This window comes from Eumetopias jubatus, unplaced genomic scaffold, assembly GCF_037043125.1.
Source record: "Eumetopias jubatus isolate StellerSeaLion01/CBP00866 unplaced genomic scaffold, mEumJub1_p1.0 scaffold_12, whole genome shotgun sequence".
NCBI lineage: Eukaryota > Metazoa > Chordata > Mammalia > Carnivora > Otariidae > Eumetopias > Eumetopias jubatus.
This window is the reverse complement of record NW_028274818.1, coordinates 72,788,531-72,814,681: the sequence shown is the minus strand read 5'-3', so window position 1 is coordinate 72,814,681 and position 26,151 is coordinate 72,788,531. Positions and strand designations below refer to the sequence as shown.

The following is a 26,151-nucleotide window of genomic DNA, read 5'->3' as shown; positions in this document are numbered from 1 at the left end:
TTTTCATTTTCTTGGCCATATTCCTAGGAGTAGAATTGCTAAGTGACTCTGTTTAATCTTTTGAGGAATATCTGCTTTTAGGTGTTTTTTGTTTTTGTTTTTAAGTAAACCCTATGCCCAACGCGTGGCTCAAATTTACAGCCCTGAGATCAAGAGCTGCACGCTCCACCGACTGAGCCAGCTGGGTACCCCCTGCCCTTAGTTTTAAGTGCAAATACAATTCAACCATCTCTTTTTTATTCCATGATTCCTCTAACAGCAAGTGAGAGATGGCAGTTCCCTTTTTGTAAGCAGGGGAACTGAGGCCCAGGACACCCTAAGGAGAGCAAATAATAATTGTGTCCGCTGTGGGCATGCGTGAAGAGACCCAACCGCAGTAAGCCCTTCCATCCTTACAGCAGCCCTAGGAGGCTGGCCTCATATTTAACCCCACTTTCTGGTTAGAAGATTAAGTATCTTGAACAAGGCCATTCAGTGGTGTGGTCCAAGACTTGACCCCAGTTCAATCTCACCCAATTTTAGCCTTTCATGGGCCCTTAAGCCCTCTGCTATTCGGTGGACTCTGGAGGGTCAGCGAATCTCCCCCAAGCCTCTAGCATAGTAAGGTTGGCCCGTCCTCTTCCTGCGTGACCTCTACTGCACAGGATACTCTGCAGCTTGGGGCTACACTTGCACACTGTTTTAAACAGCAAAACCACCAAGAAAACCCACAAAAATGCAAAAAACGTGGCACTAAACATATACGAGACACTTGTTTACAGTATGAGAGCTAAAATAAGAAGGCACAAAGTTGTCTTATTTGACCTCAGCTTGGACCCTCCATACCTAGCAAAACTAAAGCCTTTCCCATTCTGTGCATGTTCACAGAACACACAGCACCTAACGTCAGTGAGCATTGGTTGAATAAATGAAGGAAGGAAGACGCGCCTTGCTCGGACGGATGCCCTGGTGCTGCGAGGGCGGGAGGGAGCGTTAACTGGGTCCTTCCCCTAACCTCATGCCACTCTTCCGCAGGACAAAACCCTCCCGGGCCCTCCTACGTGTCCTGCCTTAGCCGAAGCGCCTCCGCTCCCCGTGACGTCACCAGGGACCGTCGCGTGTCGCCAGAAGCTCCGCCCCGGCGCTGACCTCATGGCTCCGCCCCTCGCCCTGACGCCCTGCTCCAAAGCCTACCCGCCTCCTTCTGACAGACGCGCGACCGCGAGCTGCGGAGGCGTGCGTTCCTGCCCCTGCGGTCGCCGCGGGTGCCGCGGGGACGGTGAGTCGCCTGGGCCGCTGGAGACAGTTTCCGGTGGAGCCCCCCGGGAGCAAGGCTTGGCGCTCCCGGCGCTCGGTGGGGAGGAGGGTGACCTCGGACCGCTGAGCCCCCAGCCCCCGCCTGCGCGGTGCATGTCGGGCACTGTGGTCTCCCCGACCCGCGGAGCGCGCCTGAGGCACAGGGACGGACTACATCTCCCAGAGGTCTTTGAGCGGGCGGGGGGCGGTGTGTGCGCAAAGCCCCGCGGGGCCGAGGGTCTCGTCCTCCCAGCGCCTGGACCCCGGCCTGTCTCGGCGTTGGTTCGGCCTCGGGCGCCTGGCCTCCCGAGGTAAAGGGTCCCCGGGGCGGCGCAGCGAGTCCGTCGCCTCCTCCCCCGGCACTGATGCGATCCAGAGCGGCCCTCGGGGTTTTGACGTCGCACCGTCGCTGGGTTGGCCAGTGACCCGCGGGGCTGCGGTTACAGTTTGGCCAGGCCCGGGCGGGGCGCCGGGGTCGGTGCCTTGGGGGCTGCCGGCCCGCTCCTCGGGGTTCCGCTTATCACCCCTCCCGCATCCCCTGTAAGGAAGGGTGGGGAAATAACATCTCCAGCTTTCCGCGGCGGCTGTTTCGTCGAGGAAAGCGGGTCGGGAGGAGGGTCCCGGGGACAGAGGAGCCCCTGCTGAGCTCCTCGGTGACCTTGGCAGGCCCGAGGGGCCCGCGCGCCTCTCCCTCCCCGCCCGTCCCCGCTCGGCGACGTCTGTAAATCTCTGCGCCCGCACTCGGCCCGCACGCGCCGGGCCTGGCGGGGAGGCAGTGACCAGGCCTGGCTTCGGGTCCAGCTTCGTGCAGTCGAGGACCTTGGTGTAGTTGAACCCACGGCGTCTTCGAGCCCAGCTTTGGGCACTTCTTCGTAAGTGTGTGCGTTTCTGTTTTTCTCTAAATGTTCCCAGGAGGCTTCTCAACAGGTGTCAGGTAAAGAGCTAGCGGCTCGGAGTGTGTCTAGTGTGGGTCTCAGATCCTCTGCCTCAGAATCACCAAGGGCTGATTCCTGGGCAGCTGCTCCCCCCATCCCCCCCCCCCCGAAGGTTCTGATTCAGCAGTTATGGGATGTGGCCAGGACTGTATTTAATAAGCTCCCCAGATAATTGTCAGTCACATTTGGGGTTGAGAGCCTTTATCCTAAAGTGAAGAGGTTGGAGGTCCTGGAGCATAGCACTTATACCAGTTTTGTATGTAGAGTGGGACCTGCTGCTGGGCATGCAGTGCCTAGGCAAGTGTGACCTCTCTCCTTGGCACTTTCTTACCTCGGGGCTGACTTAAGAGTTGGGTAGGGAGAGGCATGCCAGCTCTGCCTTGTCTGCAGCCCCACATTTAATTATGAAGAATTTTAAACACGTAAAAGTTGAAGAAACTTTACACTGAATGCCAGTAGACCGCCACCTAGAACGCACAACATTTTATCGTATTTTGTCTCAAACCTAACTCTTGTTTGTTTAGGTTGTCAAAGTAAGTGTAGACATCAGTCTATTTTCCTCCCAAATAATTAAACGTGCATATAATTAAGCAGACTCTTAGAATTTTTGCTTATTGTTTTTTAACCAGTAGAAGCCCTGGGTATTGAAGGGTTATCTCTGTCTCCCATCCCTGAGGAGCTGGAGGAGTTTGAAAGTTTTTCCATAGTATGGGCCTCTGGAATCAGGAAGGAACTTTACATGTGTTCTTACAGAGATTTGAAAACAGTAGGCCATGGCTCTGAAGTCACAAAGTGCAGAAACATGGAATGTGTGATGTGCAGTAATACTTAAGGGAACAAAAACGTTTTGAGGGAGTACTAATGAAATGTATCCCAATAGTCAGATTGCCCCAGCAGGTCTCGGTGACACTCAATAATATAAGTTGTCAGCCTGCATACTCTGTTGCTACTCTTTACAGTTTAAGTTTGCCTGGTTTGAATCTGCTAGTTCCGTGTATTTTCTCAGGCTCCAGGGGAACAGGGCTGCATAGCCCCGTTGACAAGCTTTGAGTCCCTTGGGCTGAGGTACTGTGTTCTGTAGGCACAAACACCAGCCCTTAATCCTGTTCAGTTGTCTGAGAGGGAGAGGAGACAGGTCTGTAGAAATTCATCTCCAGCTTCAGCAACACTCTTCAAAGGACATGCACATCTGTTTATTCATGGAGGACACAGGGAAATGTGGTAGAGTCATGGCACCTTATACTGATGTCTCTGTCCTTATGTGAAGGAAAACCGTCATGCTGGTGAGAAGGCAGCATGCAGGGGGAGCTCTGCAGATAACGGAGGCCCTTAGTGCGGAGGAGACCCAGGCTTGCAGGGCTGGCACGAGGGTTATTAGGCCTTCACAAAGGGACTTGGAAATGGAGTGTGCAGAATGGGAATGTGCCAGTTTCTAGAACCCCACAGAGGGCTCCCGGCTCCTCATCTCTGCAGTCAGGACCCTCCCAGGCATGTCTCCCCAGGAGGTGGTAGAGGCTGCATTGCAATTTAGTGCTGCAGAGGAGAGGGGGCCCTTGATCTGGGCCTGTGGCAAAGCCTCTCCCCCCAGAGAGGGCAGCCCACCCAGGGAGATGCAGGTCTGGTCGCTGTTGAGGCTGCAGACCAAGACCCTCTCCTGCTCTGTGAGTTACCAGGTTCTGGTAATAAAGGTGAGGTCCTGGGACCAGTACTGTCTAGACTTGGCAGACCACGTTGGTGGCACTTCTGTCGCTTCCAAGCTGTGTGACAAGGCGTTTGCCCTGCCAGAACCTCACTTGCTACATCTGTGATAGGTGAAAAGCAACACCCAGGTGAGATGAAGACCTGTATCCACTCATGCGGAGAGGCTAGGGTCCCCTAATGTTAGATGAAGTAAAACCAGCACAAAACCACGCAATGCAGGGTAAGGAAGTCCAGTGACATTCTGAGTGTTTCCATAAAAGTGGTTGTGATGTGTTTGGTGATGTCGGATCAGTTTTCCAGAAAAACGTTTCTCATCATCTTTTTGGTTCTCCTGATCTGTGGGTGCTGTGAGCTCCTTTGTGATCTGGCCCCTGGGTGAACCTGCACCATCGATTCTCACCACAAGGAGTTGTCATGAAGGTCCAGTAAAAACTGGATGCGCTGGAAACGTAATGTGTTCCCTACGTGTTGATTCAGTCTGAATCCAGATCTATTCCAGTGTTTGTGTTTTCCCCTGAAGGAGAAACAGAGGAAGGCAGAAGTAGGTAGAGAAGGTTGGAGGGTTGTTCTGGGTTGGGGTTTGAGAATTCTAAGCCTTATTACTATGGGAGGAAGTGAGACGTGTCGTGGTTCTAGGCAGCATTAAGAGCAACAGTCTTACAAGCTGGGGAGGCAGCAGGAAGGCAGTTGTGTTTGCAGGGGCTGCTCTTTGGAAGTGCTCCAGGTCCACTTGGCAGCGCCCGCACCTGTGCTCCGTCCTCGAGGGTCCTTGCAGCAGCGGGGGGGCCACACTGGCATTGGTCTCGCAGCCGAGGAAACAGAGTTAGTGAGTGGTTTACTGAAGATTGCCAGATACGGGCACAGCAGGGCTGAAGAGAGTGAGGCTGAGGGGAATGTGGGCTGTCCCCACCCCATCGTGGAAAGTGCTCCATGGAGTTGACTGTGACTCTAAAAGGGGGTCTTCTATCTGAATTTTTGGACATAAACCGAGCACGTTCATCCCTGGAAGCCAGGGACTCCATCTCTGCTAAGGCTGTGTTCTGCCCCAGTGGCTGTGGGTGGTGGGCATTTGGACAAGAAACAGCATGGGAAGCCTAGTTAGGCTAACCCCAACCCTCACGGACTCGCTTATTCAACGCACCTATGCCAGGGGCTGAGCAGGGCCTGCAGGGCCACTGGTGGGAGAGCCCCCCACCCCCAGCGTTCTCTAGGTGGGAGGTGAATGAAGTGTGGGGGAGTCATGGGGAAGGCTCGGGTTTGCTGGAAAGGCAGGGGTTGGAGGGCAGGGGGAAGGTGTGTGGAGGTTGAGGAAGGGTCTGTGGAAGGTCCTTTGGTAGGGGTGAGGTTTGGTTTCTTTGGAGAAGAGCGGATTACAGTCTGGGTGGCTGCAGTAGGTTGTAGTAGAGAGATGTGGAACATGGGGCCAAGTCTAGACTTTAGCCTTTAAACCTTGAGCAATAGATGAGAGAGTGGATCTGAGACCTTTTTGAACCATGGCATTGGCAGGACTTGCTGACAGGTCAAGGTTTAAGGGCCAGAGAAGAGTCTGTAACATCCATCTTCGTGGCTGGGGTACTGTTAACAGCACAGGGCCTATGGGACAGGGAAGAGCCCCTTCCCAGAGTACCAGCCAGACTGCATTACTTATCCACCCAGTGACAGCGAAGGTTTGATGTGCTGCTTGGGGCTATGGAGACACTGGCCCCAAACCCCATCCCTGCCCTCTGGGAGCAGCCACTCTGGCCTGGGGAGGCTGGGCCCTTGACCACAGTGTTCTCTTTCCCCTCTGCTTACAGTGACTCTTTTGTCCCAGACCAGGAATCCCTGCCCTCCTGCCTGCAGGGCCCACCCGGTGCCTGAAGCCTCCCCAGTGCCGGGACCCACAGACGCCCCTTCTCTCACCAGGAGCACCTGCTGTCATGGGTTCTCGTTTGGATTTTGCCAAGTATCTTCTGTAAATTTTTCTTAGGTGTGAGTTAGCTTCCTAGCTGGATCTGCAGCTCCCTGAGGGCTGGGGCCACAAAATGAGTGACCTCCATAGAGGGGCCCATGAAATGTTGGCTGAATTAAGGAGTCAAGAACCTGAAGGCTTTTTAAACAGGTAGTCACTTGAAAGAAAGAAAAAACAAACTTGGATAGTGATGGCTCTGCTGAATAAAACTGGCTTTTCCTAGGCCCAGAAGAATTCTGTACTGCTCCAGGCAAGAAGGCCCCCTGTGACCCCTTGTCAGCTCTTGGACTCTGGGCCATTCTGTACTGCCTGAGGCTCAGGCCTCATCTCTGTCCCTGTGTCGTCAGGCTCAGGTTACACGCATTTCTGTGTGCATTTACCTGCTTTATTTGGACAGCGTATGATCCACGCCATGACCCAGTTCTCTGTGGCTCCAGTCCAACTGGCCACGAAGAAACCATGCCTGCTGGAGGTGGGGGCTGAGAACTGACGGTCCCCCACCTCTAGCAGCCACCTCTTGATATCAGGACTTTGGGGGCCCACATTCGTACACCAGACATAGGGCAGGAAGTGGAGAGCCGAGACACAACTGGACGGCCTGATTTCCTGAGCCCTCCCTCTCGCTCGGGGAGTAAAGTGGACGTCCTTTAGCGGCTTGAGGACCTGGCCTCCCTTCCCTCAAGGGCCAGTCCCTCTTCCCTCAGCTCCTCCCACTCTCCTGGCACCCACGCCACCCAGCCCCCAGCGGGTTGAACGTGCAGGCACATTCTAGGCCTCTGCACTTAACTCTTTCTGCCTGGACCTTCTCTCCACAGCTGTGCACGTGACCTGTCCCATCTTGGCCTGAATGCTCCCCACTCTGAGAAGCCCGCCCTGTTGAAAATTGCATCCGTGCAGCGCTCACTCCCTTCCCTGATCATCATTCCTCTATGGCATGCGTCACTGTCTGACAAACTGTATACTTGACCTGTTTCTGTGTTATAACCCCCAAGCCCCCTGCAAATGTAAGCTCCACGAAGACAGGTTTTTCCCCACCTTCAGGGCCTGGGCTGATTCAGAGCGTGTGCCGGTTATTTATGTGTTGAGTGAAATTGTGTCCTGTGCCTGCATTTCAGCTGTCCTGGCTTTGGAAGGGCTGGTGAAGTCCTGAGGGGTGGGGAGCGGAGTATACATGTGTTCTGGCACTCCCTGCAGCACAGGTGAATAGAGGTGAATTGCCAAGCGAACATTCAGTGGCTAGGGTCTAAAGTCAGCTGGTAGAGCAGACACCTCAGGGTCCAACTGCCCTGTAGAGTCCTTGAGTTGCCTGTGAGCTCAGAGGTGTGCAGGAGCTGGGCCCCTGCGCAGACGGCATGCGTGTCCCTGAGTTCCGGTCCCCTCCCAAGCCCTGCCATCTCCAAGGGAAAAGCAGGGGGCCTGGTTGGGCTCACTTCAGTCGTTTCTCTTTTTTGTTCTGGCCATGGTGAAATCCATGCACACTCCCTTGGTGGAATTCCAGTGTGCAAAAGCCCTTTGTTGGGAGTGTGAGAGCCTGCTTGAGGATAGTTTGGAGAACGCGTGAGAAAAGAGGGCTGAGACCGGTGCATCTAATGCGCATGGGGCATGAATCAGGTCTCCTCTCCGAGCAGCTGGGCTGGCTCCTGTCAGAGAGCAGCCGGGGGTGGGCGCTGCTTGTCTTGCCCACTGCCGTCTCCGGCACAGCACCCTGCCTCTGGGGGGGGTTCAGTAAATGTCTGAAGAGTCATGAATGTCAGCTGAGACTTCGGACTTCGTGATCTCTAATGCCATTTCTGCCTGGAAGGTGGTCTCTAGGTGTTTGAATCATAGAGAAATCGCACGTGACCATAAATGAAGCAACCGCAGATATTCCATGAGCTCTCATTTTCCCAAGGAGAAGATTCAAAATAGTTCTTCTGTCCCAACTGGCATGAGTAAGCTCTCTGGGTCAGATGTGCGTTAGAGTGATAGGAATCTGAACTTCCATATACTCTTCTGTGTCATGTAATTTGAACCACTGACCTGATTTGTTGCTCACTCACACGTCCCAGAGCACTTTGTTCGCACTCTTCCCTTTCTCCACTGTGGACATCATGTTGTGGTCATGGACGCCGGCCCCACGTGCTCAGCAGCAACAGCTTGTCCAAGTGCCCCCAGCCCCTGGGACGCTTGCACTGGAGAGCGTAGCCCTGGAATGTTCTCTTGTCTCAGGTTTTATTCCACTGGTCCTGCAACATAGCTTCTTACCGTGCTGTCTACGGCAACACCCAACCACTGCAGTGGGCTCCGGGAACAGTGATAAATCTGTGACATGTCTGCTGGTTTTTGGCTTTTTTCTTTTGACTGATGCCATCCGGGTGACCTCTGGAAGCCTGTCACACTGGTACTGGTGAGGTTGCTGCAGCTCCTGTTCTCCATCCAGCTGTTCTCTGTTTAACTGAGAGAACGCTCTGTAGCATGAAGGATGTAAACGATGTACAGAAACGTCCTCACTGTTGGGTGGGGAGACCTGGGCCAGGCCCGGCTGCCGGCTAAGCTCCCCTCCGGGACCAGCAACGGTGGTACAGGGTTTGTGTCTGAAGTAAGATTCTTCCAGCTGGATGGCCATGACCACAGTGGCCAAGTGGCTTGGTTGCACGAAGGGCCTCGTGCTTTTAGCTGGGTCACAATGGTATGTCTTGATCTCAGATAACTGATTAAAATGGAGTCAAGCCAAAGACTGCTTTGTCAGCTTAGTGGAGGCAGAGGTTAGGACTTTTTCTTTTCATGGCTTCATTTTGATTGCCTGAGTGATGGTTTTTGAGACTCATCCTGCTTCTAAAATTAGTTGGCCTTTTAGTTCCCAAGCCCTGCCCACCTGACAGGTGCAGATGACTTGTTTCTTCACTAGTGGCTCCAGCTGTATCTGTTTTCCTCCCTTTGCTGCTCGTTCTCCTCCTGTGTCCAGCTCCGGAGGCCCTCCTGCCTGGGAGGCACCTCTGAAGGTGGAAGAGGTGCTGGACCACAGCTTGGAGGCCTGGGCCGAACTCCCCGCAGCTGCCCCGGCCGGCGGCCCCGCCCCAAGCACAGCTCTATTGCCCCGTCTGTCTCCGCTTCATGTGTGTCTGCTGGGCTTTTCTTACCTGCCCTCCTCTGCCAAGTGACCTCGTGCCGGCTGTCCCGGCAGGGTCTCCGAGGCCAGAACTACCTTGGATGGTCTTTATGTTCCAGCTTCACAGATCTAGATCTTCAATTTTACCGGAGTATGGTGAGGTGACCTGAGTTAGAGAACGGACGCATGCTACCAGACTCACATGAAACCAATATAAAGACCGTAACACCACTTTAGGAGAGAAAACTGGTAAATAGTCCCTGCGTTTGCTTCTTGGACTATTGCTTTTCCCGGAGAGTATAGTCAGAGGCACCTTTCTGGACTGAGGAGGAATACACATAAATTTAACACAATTACCATGAGCCTTTTTGAGGAAAGAACCAGTCAAAGGAGCTGCCCATCCTAGAAAAACTAGAAACTACACATGCCAGTTTCTGTATATGTATCTGTATATAAACAAATGATCCAAAATCTTAACATCCAGAGAAAACAATTAACATTTGGTGTGTAATACGTATGTAAACATGTACTTTTAAAGTAGAATCCCTACACATACTGGTTTTACAGTGCAATATCAAGACCATCGTTCTGCCTACAAAAATGGGTCTATATCGTTTTGGGGGTGAATACAGTTACATTATGTAGGTAACCAGGGGGGTAACCAGTCCCTTTGGTGGAACAGAAGACATTGGTACATACAGACATTTGCCTGTAAATCTTTGCTCACATGCTCACTTAGCTCTAAGAAAAATGTCTTGAAATGGAATTAATGAGCCAAATAGAATGTACAGATAGCAGAATTGTCCTCCAGAGTTGTCGTGCTAACCTGCTCCGCTGTGGTCCGTTGCTCTTTTTTTTTTTTTAAAGATTTTATTTATTTATTTGAGAAAGAATGAGAGATAGAGCGCACAAGAGGGAAGAGGGTCAGAGGGAGAAGCAGACTCCCTGCCGAGCAGGGAGCCCGATGTGGGACTCAATCCCGGGACTCCAGGATCATGACCTGAGCCGAAGGCAGTCGCTTAACCAACAGCCACCCAGGCGCCCTTGTCTGTTGCTCTTGACACTCGGGGAGTCAGAGTGGTTGGCCAGGACTTTGACAAGAATTCAGTATGACATAAATTGTTATGATTGTTATTATCATCACAGTTCCTAGAAATCTTACTGCTTTTTAGTTTAGAACCATTCTTTGAGTTCTGTCTGCCTTTTGATTTTGCTTCTAAGAGCAACCAGTGTATTTTTTCTCTCTTTTTAAATTGTGTACTTCTTTCTCATGCTCTGCTTGCGGTTCCTAAATACCAGTGATACAAGCAAGAATTTGTTTATTGAACACTGTGTGGCCGGCTCTGCACTGTGTGCTCTTCACACACAACCCCACTCAGGCCTCATCATGCCTCTGGAAAGCTGGGGAGCCAGATGGCTGGCGTGGGACCGAGCGCCTGGGCACCCACAGGTGAGGATTCTGTCCTGTCAGCTGACGCCATGACCAGGGCTCAAGCCTCCTCTTGGGGCCATGGGCTTGGGCTGGTGTAGTAGCTTCTTGGAGCCGTGATACGGATCAGGGAGGCGCGTTCAGGCCGGGTGGGACGAGAGGCAGATGGGAAAACCAGATCTGCTTTCTGGTCCTTTCTGTGTCTTAACTTTAGCTTGTTTTGAAGTATTTAGAATTCCCATGGCATCAGATAAGCCTGTGTTCACATGCGGTTCATAGCCCCCAGTGATGCTGTCTGAGGGAGGGATTACCTCTCCCGTCCTGCCTCCATCAGTAAGAACAATGGAAAATGGACCACAGGCAGGATTTCCCAGGCCCTCCAGGGCTAGAACTTGGCAGACCTAGGGGCTGCTCAGCGAACCCATGTGGAGGCCGCAGTGTCAGCTCAAGAAAGCCAAGTCAGTGGGAAGTCCGTAATGGGAGGCTTTCAGTTATGGACCACTTGTTGGCATACCTTCAGCCTGACTAGCACTATTTCTAAGGATGCCTGCTTCCTTCTTTGTTAATAATCTGGAAATTGACCAATCACAAGTAATTTCTGGCTATAGTGTGTTTGAGAATTGCTGGAAAACTAGCATTTCCGTTTCCCTTTGATTACTGGAATTAGGTCTGGCTGTATTTAGTAGGAAACCTGAAGTTACCAACTAAAACAAGTTTTGTTTCTTTCTCACATAGAAGACATGAGAAGTGGTCACTTCAGTGCTGGCATGGTATCTCTGTGGTCTTCCCGGGCCTGGGCACCTTCTGCTGTCCTTAGTATGGCTTCCATGCCCAAGGTCACCTCATGGTCAAGCATGGTTGCAGGCGCTGTCACAGATGTATTCCAGGCAGTAGACAGGAGGGCAGGAGGACGGAGGGTCCCCCTGGCCAGGATGGCACCTTCCTGACAGTCCTTACAGCACTCTGCTTGTGACTCATTGGCCGGAGCTTAGTTATGTGGTCACAGGTGACTGTAGGAAGGGCTTGGAGCGTCTTAGTTAAGACCCTGTTGCCCTGAATAAAAACGGAGTGTGGTGCTCTAGGTAGGGAAACTGAGGTTCAGAGGAATTCAGTAACTCGTCCAGGGTCATACAGTCTATCATGGTGGGCAGGATGCCTATGAACCCTGTGCTCTCAAACTTTATTGCTGGTCAAGGAAGGAAGTTGACGGCTTTGTTCCTGAAGACTGAGTGGTTGTGGATGGGGGCACCACTCAGGAGAGTGGGCTGGGAAAGAGGAGGGCTGGGGCGCTGCTGTGGGCTTCCTGGCCTGTGATCCTCATCCTGCCTCTTGGCCCAGGTCCCCCGTGGGGGCCCATGGTCTGTGTGCTCTGGTGGAGCAGCCCCTGTGGCCAGGTGCCCCTGAAGCAGATGGGCAGCTTGAGCGTGAGCTCCAGGCTTGTGACCTGCCCCCCCCGCCCCCCCACCGCGGGTGCAGCCTCCTTCCTTCAGTCTGTGACTCACCGTCCAGCCGCTCTTCACATCCCCTCCTTTGCCTGCTGGTCTCATTAATCCCGCCTCCTGGCTTGCTTAGAGAGACGTTCCCTGATCCCAGACCAGGTCCAATTTTCCTTTGCTTTCAAAGTCTCCTCCACTTCTGCATGCCACTGGTCACACTTTTCATTATGTTTGGCATTTCTGGTGTGATGATTTAATGCCTGTCTCCCCCTACTCGATTTTAAGCATCTGGAAGGCAGGGATCGGGCTCTCACTTCCTGCCACACTGTACAACTACCATCGTGAAGAGACAGGTGGTTATTCCCAGAAGAAGCGCCGTCCTCCCTCCAAGGGCCTCTGTGAAGTGGCCACCACACAGACTGTTCTTAAATCCGCCCCTGGGAAGTTGGAGAACAGGACAGTATGTGGTGTTGCCCAGGGTGTCAGTGCCCATCCCTGGCAACCAAGTCTCCCAGTCAGTGACACCTCATATTGCCTGGTCCTTACGTGGCTTCTGCACATCCGTGTCTCTGTTCTCACACAGGCCCCAGGGGTGGGCGGGCGGGATATGGATGATGCAGTCACCTATGGGCCAGTCCTCCTGTGAAGGGACTCAGCAGGGGCCAGGTGGGTTCTGCTTCCCCCCTCCTCTGGGTGGCCAAGAGGACCCAAGAGGGTGTTTGGCTTTTACTCTGGGCCTCCAACCGTTCCTGAGCAGTGGGAGGCTGTCGGCAGTGTAGAAAACTGTTTTTCAGTTTCCCCAACAAGTCCTGCCTTTGGCCAGCCACCTGGAACCTGTGTCCTGGGGACTGAGGAGCCCCCTGAGGCCTGCTGACATCCTAGCGCTGTGGCTGCTGGGAAGGTGAGTTCCTCTGGAGAGAGGCCCCTGGGAAAGGTGGTCCTGCAGTTGCTGTTGCCTGGCCACCAACCTGCCACCACAGTCTCAGGTAGACACCCAGAGTCTTGGGGCGGAGCGCCTTTGCCAGGGCCATTACTGACCGTAAAGTTGCCCGAAAGGAGAGTTGGCCCTGAGGAGGATTGCTGGTATCTCTGCAGGAGTCGCGCAGAGCAGGTGGCCTCCACTTGGCTGTGTCATGGATGAACTCTGCTGGGTGGGCTGCTCAGGTGGGGTTTGATTCCAAGTGTCCCCGCATCCTGTGAGGAGCACATACCAGGACCCCCACAGTTCGGGGGGAGGTGCTGAAGCTGCTGTGGCAGAGACCTTGGTGCCTGTTTTGTTTTCCTTCCTGATGGAAGTAGGTCACAGTAAATGGTGCTATCAGCAGGTGCCGTTTGTCCCATGTTCTCATGTGCTGGGTCCGGAGCTGCTGCTCTGGGTATTTTGCACACACTAGTTATTTTAAACCTTGCTCCCACCCCTGGAGGTAGGCATGATTACCTCTGCTTCCAGATGAGGGAGTCTGAGGCTCAGTGAGGTCACGCAGCTACTAAGTGGTGAGCTGGGTCCAAGCTGGTCCGATGCTTCCTCTCAGGCCGGGCACACCGCAGCCTGGGCCGGGGCCGGGGCCAGGGTGCAACACCAGCAAGCTCAGAGGCTCACCAGGACGGGCCGCTCTGGGTCTCTGTGGTGGTGGAGCCCCTCATGGTCTTCGGGGCCGCCTCTAGCACAGCAGGGGCCGTGTCCTGGGGGCTGCCAGGGGGCTGAAGGTCAGGACTCTTTATGGCAGTGCCGTTCTCACCATGTTGGCCACCACATCTGTGGTGCAGAAGCATCGAGGACCGAACTGCTGTCTGACTCAAGGCAGAGGCACCAACCTGGGCTCATCATCTTTGTGATGATGCTCATCACACTCACAGGTCTCATTTAAGAAAAAGCAGTAAAAAGGATTTACTGTGTTAAATCATCTTGACCCTCAAGTGCACATCTCTACTATTCTGTGTGATGAAACATGAGACCTACATCACGCACCTGCGGAGTATGACAGATGCCTCAGGGAAAGCACATGCACAGTTGTTTGAATTGTGAGCTGAACTAGCTTTCTTGTGAAGCTCCAGATTTACTTGAACAACTGACACACAAACTGTGGTTATTCACACTTGGGGACTTAGTGGACATTCTCTTGAAAATGAACAGTGAGCCCACTAAAGGGGAAACCGCTGACGTTTGTTTTTGTAAATGTCACCAATGATAAATTTGTTAATCTACTTGTTCCCAATGATGAAACTGGGAACTTTCAAGGGAAAGTTAGAATTTTGGGAAACTTGTATCTGCTACCGTGAGCTTAACAGCTTCCCAGTAGTTAAAGACTTTTCCGATGAGATTGGTGGTGATGCTAGCAATGTGATTTGAGTGGGGGGAATATATAAGACACATGAGCGCTGTTCTGTCTTCATAATCGGGGCTCACATTGTGAACCTGTGTTTTCCAGATGACCCATGTGTGCTGTTAGAAACCATGCATGGGTAAAAGCCATTCCAAATGCAAGGTAGACGGATGAACTATAACATAACAGGAGGAAGAATTCATTATGCATTCAGATTCCGTATTGTACTACCCCATCAGGTTTGGGTGTGGTATGGGAGAATGTCCACAGTTCCGTACCTGAAGAGACTCTTCAAACGCCCCTCCCATTTCCAGCTGCTTTCTTTGGGAAGCTGGGTTTTCTTCACGTACTTCAACCCAGACACCGTAGCACGACAGACTGGGTGCAGGAGCAGATAGGAGAATCCAGCAGACTTCCCATAAGGGAAGTGAAAAAGGGTTGCAGAAATGAGAAACAATGCCAGCTGTCTCATTATTACAGTTGTTTTGGAAGGTAGTTATTTTAACTATACTGACATGTAATGAGTTTATTGATGTTTTTAATGAATTAATACTTTTAAGAAGCCCTCACTTTTTATTTCTAATATGGTAAGTGTTGATAGATATAACCCACAAAAACAAAACCTTTTTAGAGTCCTCAATAATCGAGTGTAAAGGAGTCCTAAGACCCAAAACATTGGGGAACTGCTGCCCTAGCAGATCCTGGGGGACACTGGTGTCAGAAAGTTCTCCTTCCAGGCACTGCCCTCACTGCCTTCTGCCTTCACCTCTGCCTCATCCCCCACCCCGGGCGCCCCCCCTCAGCCCTCCAGGAATGCCCACTCGTGCACAGATGGAGCTTAGCATCAGACTGTCCCTCCCTGCCCTCCCGGTCTGTGCCTTCCTCCAGAAGGGAGCGTCAGTGTGTGTCCCTGGCAGGTCATGTGTGGTGCAGCAGGGGTATCCCTTGGCTGTGTGCGGGACCGACCGTTCAGACTGCAGAATTGGGTTTGCAGCTGTGGCTGCAGCCGGGAAGGAGTGTCTCCTGCTGGCCTGGGCCCAGGCCCTCCCAACTCCCATGGGCAGCCCGCCTGGGCTGCCGTAGGCTGCTGCCAGTTGGCCCAGCTTTGGATCAACAGCAGCTCTCTGCAATGAATGATGAATAGTTGGGAGCCAAGCAGAACGCCAGAGGCCTTTCCCAGGGCCCCAAAATCTTTGCTTTTAAGTCCTCTCTGGGATGTGGGGGGACCCAGAGGAGAGCCACTGAGCTCAGTGCACAAGGAGGTGGAGACCCCCTGCCTCCTGTCACCAGGGATTGAAGTTGCCCATCTCAGCTCTGTCCTAAAATTGTATTCTTTTCAGAAATTTTAGTTCTGCAAATACACAGATACCTTTTTGTTTAAAATATGCGTGTGTAAGTCTGTAATGACAGAAATCCTCACCTCTCTTGACCGTTGGCTGCCGAACTTCAACCCCAGAGACGATGATCCTTGTGTCTGGGGTGTTTCTTCCCCATCTCTCTTTTATAACTGTGCACACAGAACTATCCACACCTGGGTGGGCTTTGCTCTTGGGGGGATGTAATTATAATTCATGTACCATACAATCCACCCTTTCAAAGTGTACAGTTCAGTGGCTTTCATATGTTGGAAGAGCTGTACTGGCATCACTACTGTCTAATTTCAGAGCCTTGTCATCCCCTAAGTAGACCTGTGTTTGGACCCAAAAGTGCTCTGCTCCCCTGCCAGGTACTGGGCACCTGCTGTTGTCACCACTCTGCACGCAGCCTGGCCAGGAGGCAGGGGTTCTAGTCCCAGGTCCCAGGAAGACTTGAGGCTCAGGGAGGGTCTGTGACTCACCCAAGGCCACCAGCTTCAAGCCCAGGGCTGTCTGACTCCAGAGCGCCACACTCTTCATGTTTGCCCTGTTTTCCCATTAACTGATGACTGACATGGGGTAAATCCTTTCCCCCCTGTGAATGGGAGAAGTGGGTGGGTTCTTGCCTTCCTGTCCTTGGAGCTGTCATTGTCAGTAGCTGCTTAGAGTATTGTGTTGGATGCAGACGGGGCCTGGGATGGGGCGGGGGGCAATAAGGCAGTTTTGCTTGTTTCATGGCCCCACACCCTAAAACCCATAGCAGGCACCTCAGGACGTCATTTCCTTCCTCACACCTGGGGAAACTCTCTCCTGGTCCCACCAGTTCATCCGAGGAGAAGGGCTGCTCTGTGACACGGCTGAAGGTGGAATGGGGCTTCCAACATTGGGATGTGGAGCAGAAGTTTACATTTTGCAGTGGACCTGCGCTGAGTGCCGAGCAGGGCCCAGCTCTAGGGGCTGCTGGTCCAGCAGGGGGCACTCAGAATTCTGCTGGACTGGGATCCTGGGGGGCTCAGTCGGTTAAGCATCTGCCTTCAGCTCAGGTCATGATCCCGGGGTCCTGGGATCGAGTCCCACATCGGGCTCCCTGCTCAGCAAGGAGCCTGCTTCTCCCTCTGCCTGCCACTGTCTCTCTCTCTCTGGTAAGTAAATAAAATCTTTAAAAAAAAAAATTTAAAAAGAATTCTGCTGGACTAAGGAGGGGAGCTGTGGGCAGCTTTGCAGAAAAGGGCCTGGGTCTATGTTTGGCAGCCCCCAGAGGCCCCAGCATCTGCCGTCCTTGGGAAAGTGAGATGAGATCGCGGGCAGTGGGTCTGCAGAGAGATGTGAAGACAGGCTTCATCTTGTTTTAGGGTGACTTGAATAATTCTAAGTAAGACCACAGTGGGTGCTAGTTAGGCTGTGTTGGTTGTGGGCGCAGGGGCCAGTTTGGGCCTCAAGTGGCCCCATTCTGTCTCCCAGGAGGCTAAGGAGCATGTACAGGCCTGCCCTTGCCTCTCTTTTGCCAGAGACCACTCAGGACCCTCTCTCCTGGGCATACCACCCCCTGTCCCTTGGGGCTCCCCTACGTCTGCCCCCAGATCTCCAGGGCCTTACTGTTCCCCTTACAAGGGCAGGCTATGGCCCTTTCCATTCTAAGGGTTTTCTTGCTAATCTCCTGGACACAGGCCTGTGGTAACAGCACGGAGAGGCTGCAGGCACAGGGTATCTGTTGGAGGCCACTGCACCTTCTCAAGTATCTTGAGCCTTCTAACTCATCAGCCACCTGGCCCATGCTGCCTCCCTGCCCTGGCAAGGGTCAGGACCATTACTGGCAGGCTCGCCTCATCCTGAAAATGCAGTCCAGGGGACATTGATCTCCTCTGTCAATTTGACCCCTGAGGCTCCTGTGCCCGGGTGCCATCTAGTAACCTCCACTCTTCACGCATTTCCAGATACTGATTAGTTTCAAATAGACTTCCAGCCTCTGGAAAGCAGCTGTCTCCCAAGGGCCAGTGGCTTCTAAAGTAGGAGCCATTGGGACTGGGGCAGTGGCATGTCACTTTTATCCAGGACTAAGTGGGAAGTTCCTCAGCATCCCCAAAACTGTGCTGAAAAACTGGTAAGCAGGAATTTAAAAGCTCAAAGAGAAATCGTTGAAAACACCTAAAACGCTATTGTGAGGCCATGTGACCCTGGGTGTGACATGAGCTGTGTTCACCTTCTCTAATGTGAAGATGTTAGCAGGGCTGCCCCGTAAGGGCTGAGGAGGACAGTTGAACACCCGTAGCAAGCACCCCAGGGGTGTCAGGATTATTGCTTCTCTAGGTGCATACTCAGTACCATCTCTTGGACTTCTGCAGTCCTCAGAGGCATGGAAGATCCATGTCCCCGGAATACACTGCCCTTGCAGCCTGCATGGGATGAGCGTCTGACCCACGTACCTGCACTGTTCCACTGTGACAGGAGAACTTCATGTAAGAATTTTCCTTCTTGGGGCGCCTGGGTGGCTCAGTCGGTTGAGCATCTGCCTTTGGCTCGGGTCATGATCTCAGGGTCCTGGGATCGAGCCCTGAGTGGGGCTCCCTGCTCAGTGGGGAGTCTGCTTCTCCCTCTGTGCTCTCCCTCCCTCTCTCTCAGATAAAATCTTTAAAGAAAAAAAACCAAAACAAAACACTTTTCCTTCTTGTGTAATGTGCTATGGCTCACTGAGAGCGCTTCTCCCGTGTGGAGTGCAGCCCACGCCCTGGTGTTCTGGGTACCCCGCTCTGTACCCTCACACCTGTGTGCTGCTGGGGTCAGCACCTCATTGGCTGGCCAGCTGTTGAGCGGTCAGCTGGATCTCCAGTTCTGAGAACCAGAAGTGGCAACATCTATTCATCCATAAAATCCTCTGGGCCCCAGGGCAGCCCCATTCAGTGCGACAGACTTGGGAGGGTTTTCAGGCGATTATGTTTCTTCACAGTTCACATCTAAGAGATGGGAACAGGAGACTGAGAGGCATGTTTTGGCTTTCCAGGGCTGCATGCTGACTTCACTGAGCTTCCAGGACTGCAGGCCTGCCTCTCCTCAGGGGAACTGCAAACTGCGGGGACTTGGGTCTTGCAGCCCCTTCCATAGCCTCTAGTTACCAGTGTGGCAGCGCCTGCGCAACAGCAAAGTTGCCAGGGTGCCATCTCAGGTTCCACATTTGCATTTGTAGCGTCATTTGAGCAGTGTGCATTTTTATTGGAAAACTGTTTTGCTTTTAGATGTGTGATTTTTTTTAAAGATTTTGTTTGAGAGAGAGCGCACAGCAGGGGGAGAGGGAGAAGCAGGCTCCCAGTTGAGCAGGGAGCCCAATGTGGGACTTGATCCCAGGACCCTGGGATCATGACCTGAGCTGAAGGCAGACACTTAACCTGAGACACCCAGGTGCCCTGACATGTGATTTTTTTTTTTAAAGGTTTTATTTATTTGACAGCACAAGCAGGGGAGCGGCAGGCAGAGGGAGAAGGGGAAGCAGGCTCCCCGCTGAGCAGGGAGCCCAACGTGGGGCTCAATCCCAGGACCCTGGGATCATGACCTGAGCTGAAGGCAGACACTTAAGCGACTGAGCCACGCAGGCGCCCTGATTTTTCTTTTTAAAGATCATAGCATTCTTAGTTTTTATTGCACCTTAGACAACATAGTTTTATGGCACGCCCCTTGGTTTTATATTGGGAGGCACTCGGGGAACTAAGGGTTGAATTCCAGAAAAGTTCACAATTCATTCTTCAGAAACCTCTTTCCTTCATTTTTTCCCCTAAGATTTTATTTATTTGAGAGAGAGCATAACTTGGGGGGGCGGAGGCAGAGGGAGAAGTAGACACCCCCACTGAGCAGGAAGCCTGACATGGAGCTTGATCCCAGGACCCTGGGATCATGACCTGACCTGAAGGCAGACGCCCAACTGACTGAGCCACTCAGGTGCCCCAACCTCTCCCCTTCATACTGAAGTGTCCTGCCCCCCGTCTCTGCCACAGTTGACAGCTCCAGAAGGCAGCTGGAGGATGGGTGTGGAGGGGAGGGGAGACGGAGAAGCAACAGGTGTGCTGGCCGAGGGAAGCTGTGGAAGCAGGTGGTGGCCCAGTCAGTGGCTGGCGTCCATGTGGCACACATCAGTGCCTGCTCTAGGTACAGAGGTTGGCTCAGTTGGGTGGATACCATAGAAGGGCTTTGCCCTGTGTGCCAGGCTTGTACCATCATTATGATGGCAGAATTCCAGAAGTAGAATCTTGTGCTCTAGGAAACCGGAACTAGATGTGTTGATGAAAAGGCAGGCCATGCTTGCATCCTCAGAGGGTGGTGCTAGTGGTATGTGCCCTCTGGACACGGAGGGGCCGGGAGGACCCAGGCTAGTTCCTCTCTCCTAGCACCGGAAAATGCTCCAGTGGCTCACCAAGCACAGTGCACCTTTTCTTCCTGGCGGGATTCCTGGTGAGCTGGGGCTGAGATGGACAGTGGTACCACCTGTGGCATCCCACATGCTGGTAGGATAGGAGTCTGTGACAGGTGCTGGCCCGTATTCTAAGACACTCAGCAGGATACACAGTTTTCCTCGGAAGTATGACAAGCCTCTTTCTCTGCCATCAGGCGGGTGCCTGGTGGGCTGGCAAGGATCTCTGGGCCCAGCACACACAGCCAGTCCTGCCTGGAAGGGGACTTTGTGTGATGTCCATTTGAGGCTCTATAGCTTCCCTTCATCGTGCGCTATTGAAATTCACCTGCAGGCAGGGGTGGGTGGGAGAGTCATGCAGAGTCCTACACTCAGCTCTACCTCTTTCTCTTACATGCCACGTGACCTGGGTAAGTCCCATTTTTTCTTGGCTTTCATGTCTTTGAAGGATTATTATAAGTAGCAACTCAGAAGAGAAGGTCATAATATATACAAGCACTTGTGGCATGTTCTGCTTCTTGGTGGTCAAAGAAATAAGTACCGACTGTCATTTTAACATTACAAATTAATGATAACAGTAGTATCCAAAGTGTGTACTATAAATCGCCATCATCCTTCTCAAAGGCACAAAATGGCCATACCCTTTGACCTAGTAATTTCATTTCTGGCAAGTTTAACCAAAGAAAATGATCCAAGAAAGGGAAAGAGCATTAGCCAGAGGTTTTCCCTGTTGGTGGTGGTGGTGGTGTTTTTTTTTTTTAAAGTAACAAGCATTCTAAATGCTTTAATAAGGGTTGGTCAGGTAAACAGTGATGAGCCCATTTTAGGGAATATTAAAATTGATGGTCATGGGGTCTTGCAAGACGGACAAAATATATAGGACACGATGTTAAAACTGTCACAACAGCAAGTATATAAAAATACACATGACTACATACAGACGGGCAGGGGCATGCAGGGAGACTAGCTGCATTAAGGTGGTGAGATTGAGCAATTTTATTTTGTTTTTTAATAAGTTTTATTGACATAATAATCCACCTATCGTATGATTTCCCCATTTAAAGTGTGCAATTCACTGGTTTTTCATATAGTCACAGAATTGTATAACCATCATTACAGCCAGTTTTGGCACATTTTCATCACCCCAAAAGGAAACCCCGTATTCATCATTCTGTCTGCCCCCACCCCCCCCAAGCCCATGACAACCACGAGTATGCTTTCTGTCTCGATTTGTCTGTTCTGGGCGCCTCACATAAGGAGCACACCACATGTAAGCTTTCTTGTCTGGTCTCTCTGAGCGGCCTGTTTTCCAGGTTCATCCAGGCTATAGCAGGCTCATTCCTGGTCATGGCTGGGTACGTTTCCACTGGAGGCGTACACTACAGTTTGTTTATCCACTTGCCAGTGGTTGGACACCTCAGTTGTTTACACTTTTTGGCTACTATGAATAATGATGCTGTGAACATTCATGTACAAATTCTTGTGTGGTTTTCAGTTCTCTTGGGTGCGCACCTAGAAGTGGAACTGCGTCATGTGGTAACTGTGTGTTAGCACAGGGACAGCTGCCGGCCATTTCACACACCCCCACCCGCCCCCAGCAGTGGGAGAACTCCTGTGTCTGTCTCCACATAATACTTGTTACTTTCTCACTGTAGCCATTCTCATGGATATGAAATGGTACCTTATTGTAGTTTTGATTTGCATTTCCTCTAGGCTAAGTGTTCAGCTTCTTTTCAGGTGCTTATTAGGCTTTTTTTTTTTTTTAATCTTTGGAGAAAGGTGTATACAGATCTTTTGCCATTTTTTAATTGGGTTGTCTTTGTTAATGAGTTAGAGTTCTTCATATATTTTAAATACAAGTCTTTTAGCAGATGGATCTGTAAAACTTTTCTGCCGTTCTGGGAACTGTCTCCACTTTCTTGATGGTGCCTGTTGAAGCCCAAGGTTTTGTTGTTGTTTTAACGATTTTATTTATTTATTTGAGCGTGAGTGAGCAAGAGCAGAGCAGGGGCAGAGGGAGAGGAAGCAGACTCCCCACTGAGCACAGAGCCCGATGTGGGCCTCCATTCCAGGATCCTGGGATCACAACCTGAGCTGAAGGCAGCTGCTTAAACAACTGCACCACGAAGCCCAAGTTTTTAATTTTACTGACATCCAGTTTTTTTCTTTAGTTGCTTGGACTTGATCTCTTGGGCCCTGCCACTGATCTGTGACATTTAATAAACATAACTGACTCCAGGCTCCTTCTGCTCTGGTGGCATTCTTAACTTCCCTCTAGCGGGGCTCTCGGATGGAGCTGCCCTGGGAGAGCTGCTTTCACTGTGTGTCTCTTTGTACTGTTGAGAATTTTTTCTGATTCATATTATTTTCAGTTAAAAAAATTAACTGAGCTTCACTTCAAAATGCTACTAATTTCAAACCTTCTATGCTGAACAGTGAAAGGAAGTGCCTTACTAAGGGAGACAGGATGCTGACCCAAGGCAGGAAGGCCCCCTGGTTTCCTGCGTCTCCCCTAGGGCCCAGCAGCAGGTGCTCAGTGAGCCTTGGGAGGGAAAGAGATGAGGGAAGTGTTTCACTCTGTGTCTTCCTTCCCACCCTGTCCTCCACAAAAACGGGGCAGGGGCCCTGCGTGCACAGCTGGCTCTAGAGCTGCTGGGGTGGGGAGAAGCCTGTTCTCCTTCCTTCCTGCAGTAGGTGTGGGTCTGTGGGGGCTGGTGTGAGCCTGGAGCGGACAGGACCTGCAGCCGTGAGAGGGGAAGCGGAGCTGAGGAGTTGGCGGGCAGGCGGCTTGCTGCTATGCCGGTGGGAACCACCAGCCAGATGGGGTGGGGTGTGTTGGCTGTGCCTCTCGCCCTAGTGCTGAGGCTCTGCCTGTTGTTCTCCCCCCCAGGACAGCTCCCTAGAGCCCTGCGTGTCTGCTCAGGCCGCCAGTGGAAGGAGCCTGTCCTGTCTTCCCCTTCTGAGTACTTGGGACTTGAGGTAAAAAGTCTCCCAGATCCTCTCCCACAAGCATAGTGCTCTGGCACTGAGGCAGCCTCCTGCCCTGGGGGAAGGGTCTGCCTTACCAGCTTCTTTCCTCATAGGGCACCCTTGCCTTCTGGCTTTGACACAGGAAGCGGGGATGATGGTGGATGGTGGCGGCTCTGGGCCTGATTATCCTTGGTGATGGTGGGAGATCTCCAAGGCCTAGAGGGAGCCCGCTGACTCTAAACCGCTCTACTGAAGGAATCCGTCCCAGTCCACGAGCCCTGTCCCCACCCAGAGTGCAGAGATTGACGTGGGGGCGTGAAAGGCCACCTGAGCTGCTGGGGCTCAGAGAGCCATCACAGACCCACGCGTGACCAGCATGCAGGGGCTGGGAGCTTAGTTCATGTCGTGGCTTTCCTTCCAGGCCCAGAAGCAGCAGAGATGTCCAGCGAGCCACCCCCTCCTTATCCTGGAGGTCCCACAGCCCCCCTTCTGGAGGAGAAGAGTGGAGCCCCACCTACCCCAGGTAGGGTTCAGTGTTCCTGGCGGTCCTGTCCCTTGTGCCTTGCCCCTCCCCGCTCCTAGGAGCTGGTGCCTGGAGCAGCCCTCCCAGCGACTCTGCAGCCACCGCCCTCTGAGCTCCCTCTCCCTGCCCTTCTCTGTCCAGGCCGTACCTCCCCAGCTGTGATGCAGCCCCCTCCGGGCATGTCGATGCCCCCGGCAGACATTGGTCCCCCACCCTATGAGCCACCGGGTCACCCAATGCCTCAGCCTGGCTTCATCCCCCCACATGTGAATGCAGATGGCACCTACATGCCTCCAGGTAAGTAGGAAAGGGGAGCCCAGGGGTCTGCCCAGTCCAGCATCCAGCGTGTTATCTGGGCTGCCGTCCAGCCTTTGCTGCAGGTAGGTGGTCCTCCTGCCCAGTGTTTTCTCAGGGCTGGGGGCGTTGATTGTGGGTGTGGATGGAGGACATGGGAAGGTGTCCTAAAGCAAAGCACTGCTGTGCAGGTACTGTGGGCAAGCCACATGAGCCCTGCGCCCTGCTGGGAGGGGGGCTAGCTCCCGGGAAGGCCCTTCAGGCGCAGTGGCAGGTGCTGACTCGTGGGTGCTGTGGGGGCCTCTCCCTGCCAGGGTCCTGAATCCATGGGAGGCCTGGGCTCCTGCTCAGCCAGCAGTTCTTGAGGATTCCTCAGGCCAAAGAAAGGCCCAGGGCTCTTGCATAGGTGGCCCCAGGTTGAGGTGGGCCAGTCCCAGTATTTCAGTGCAGGATCTGACGCTGGTGGGGCCAAGAGCCCTGTGTGCATAAGAGAGCTGGGCTGGTGAGTGGCAAGGCTCTCCCTCCTGTGGTTGAGGTCCCCTGCATGTCAGAGGCAAGGAGCAAACACATCAAATTGAGACCGAGGAGAGATTAGGCCTTCTTCCTGGCTCTGCCATGTCTGGCTGGGCCAAGTAGCTTCTCTGTCTTGGTCTCACAGGGCAGGGAGAATGTAGATGGTCACCTTGGCCCAGGGCCCGGTCCTAGAGGCCTCCCCTTGTATCCTAGGGGCCACATGGGGCAGGTTTGGCAAGCCAGTAACCTGTCTTTACTCTGTCTTCTGTGCCATTCCAGGTTTCTACCCTCCTCCAGGCCCCCACCCACCCATGGGCTACTATCCACCAGGGCCTTACCCTCCAGGGCCCTATGCTGGCCCTGGGGGCCACACTGCCACAGTCCTAGTTCCTTCAGGGGCTGCCACCACAGTGACAGTACTGCAGGGAGAGATCTTCGAGGGCGCCCCTGTACAGACAGTGTGTCCCCACTGCCAGCAGGCCATCACCACCAAGATTTCCTATGAGATTGGCCTGATGAACTTCGTGCTGGGCTTCTTCTGCTGCTTCATGGGGTAGGTGATGTGGGCGCTTGGGGGGTGGGGGCTGTGCCCACCTGCCGCCAAGCTGGAGTAGGCCTGCATGTCCTCTGTGCCTTCTCTTCTCACCTCCCCGTCTTCCCGGTCTCTGATTCAGGTGTGATCTGGGCTGCTGCTTGATCCCTTGCCTCATCAACGACTTCAAGGATGTGACGCACACATGCCCCAGCTGCAAAGCCTACATCTACACGTACAAGCGCCTGTGCTAACGGAGCCGGGACTGGACTCCCTGCTGTCAGTCTGGCCCCCTGTGCTTTTGCTCCCCTTGCTCAGTGGCTCGCTTCCCTGCTCCCACTTGGGGGTGGAAGCCATTCCACCAGTCCCCTGGAAGTCTTGTCCTCTTTGGCTTGCCCTTCCCTGAGCATCTGACTCTTGCGGCAAAAATTCTGTTGGATTTAAGGCCAAGGGTCAGCAAGTGGCAGGGGAATAGCACTGAGCCTGTGTGTTGCTGGTTTGGTTGGTGTTTATGATCAGGAAGAGAAGCTGTGAAGGGTCTCCTCGCACAGTCTCCCTGCTGGGGTCTCGTTCCTCCATTTCTGTACAAAGTATAGATTTGGTCCTAACTCTCCCTGGGACCAAAAGCAGCCAGAGCAGACCTGGAGCCTGCAGTGGGGCTCTACCTATAGCCACAGTTATTTCTGTCTCCTGGGCCAAGAGTGGGGGAGTGGACCCAAGCAGGACAGAGTCCTAAGGCCTGGCTTTGTTCCTGGGGTGCTAGAGGTGGACACGATGATTAGAAGGATGACTCTGGCTCTTTGAACTCTCAAACTCTTAACACCCTGTCCAAGTGCCCAGGAGTCCCCTGGAGTAAGGGAGAGAGGTCAGCATATCTGCAAAGTCGTGGGATGAGTGGTTAGGCCCTGGCTTGCTAAGAAGGGACTTGCCTCTGGCCCCCACCCAGCTCCCTTTCTGGCCACCCCTCCACAACCCCCGTCTTTGCTAGGGCCAGAAGGAATGCCCAGGAGCCTAACCCATCTGTCCATACCATGTCCTTGCTATGTATCGGCAAGACCTTTGCCCAGTGGCTGGTGTGTTCAAACTAGGACTGGAGATGACAGAGAAGGGGCCTCCTTGCAAGCACACTCAGATCTGTCATGCACGCTCCATGGATCCTCTTCTCAGTAAGTGCTGGGCCCTGGGCCCTGGCTGACTTGCTGTCACTGTGCTTGTTTCAACAGCAGGTACTGCAGCAGGAGCAGCTGTGGCACTGGACTGGGACAGGCTGGGGACAAGGAAGGAGCAGCCCCAAGTGGCGGAAGTGCCCTGGTGGACACCTGCCCTGGGCCTGAGCCCACACTGTATTTCGTGGATGGTTTGTCTGTGAACTTGCTCACGTGGACCGCTGTATCCTGCTGCCGCCCCTCTCCTGGTCTCGCACTGCCAC

The 26,151-nt window shown here is 53.1% G+C and overlaps 1 protein-coding gene across 9 annotated transcripts; it reads left to right on the top strand.

The window, feature by feature from the left end:
* Positions 1–1,171: 1,171 nt before the first annotated feature.
* On the top strand, positions 1,172–26,038 carry CDIP1 (cell death inducing p53 target 1). 9 transcript variants are annotated; one of them, XM_028117612.1, is made up of 7 exons: positions 1,172–1,258; positions 22,781–22,869; positions 23,282–23,383; positions 23,525–23,680; positions 24,470–24,743; positions 24,865–25,001; positions 25,949–26,035. In XM_028117612.1, the coding sequence occupies exons 3-6, from the start codon at positions 23,299–23,301 to the stop codon at positions 24,974–24,976; spliced, it is 627 nt and encodes a 208-aa protein (XP_027973413.1). In that variant the 5' UTR covers positions 1,172–1,258; positions 22,781–22,869; positions 23,282–23,298; the 3' UTR covers positions 24,977–25,001; positions 25,949–26,035. The 9 variants fall into 9 exon arrangements, with proteins under 9 accessions (XP_027973413.1, XP_027973412.1, XP_027973409.1 ...); XM_028117611.2 differs by having other exon boundaries at positions 25,946–26,033; XM_088017327.1 differs by lacking the exon at positions 1,172–1,258 and adding exons at positions 1,485–1,586; positions 1,942–2,147 and having other exon boundaries at positions 24,865–26,038.
* The last annotated feature ends 113 nt before the right edge of the window (positions 26,039–26,151 follow it).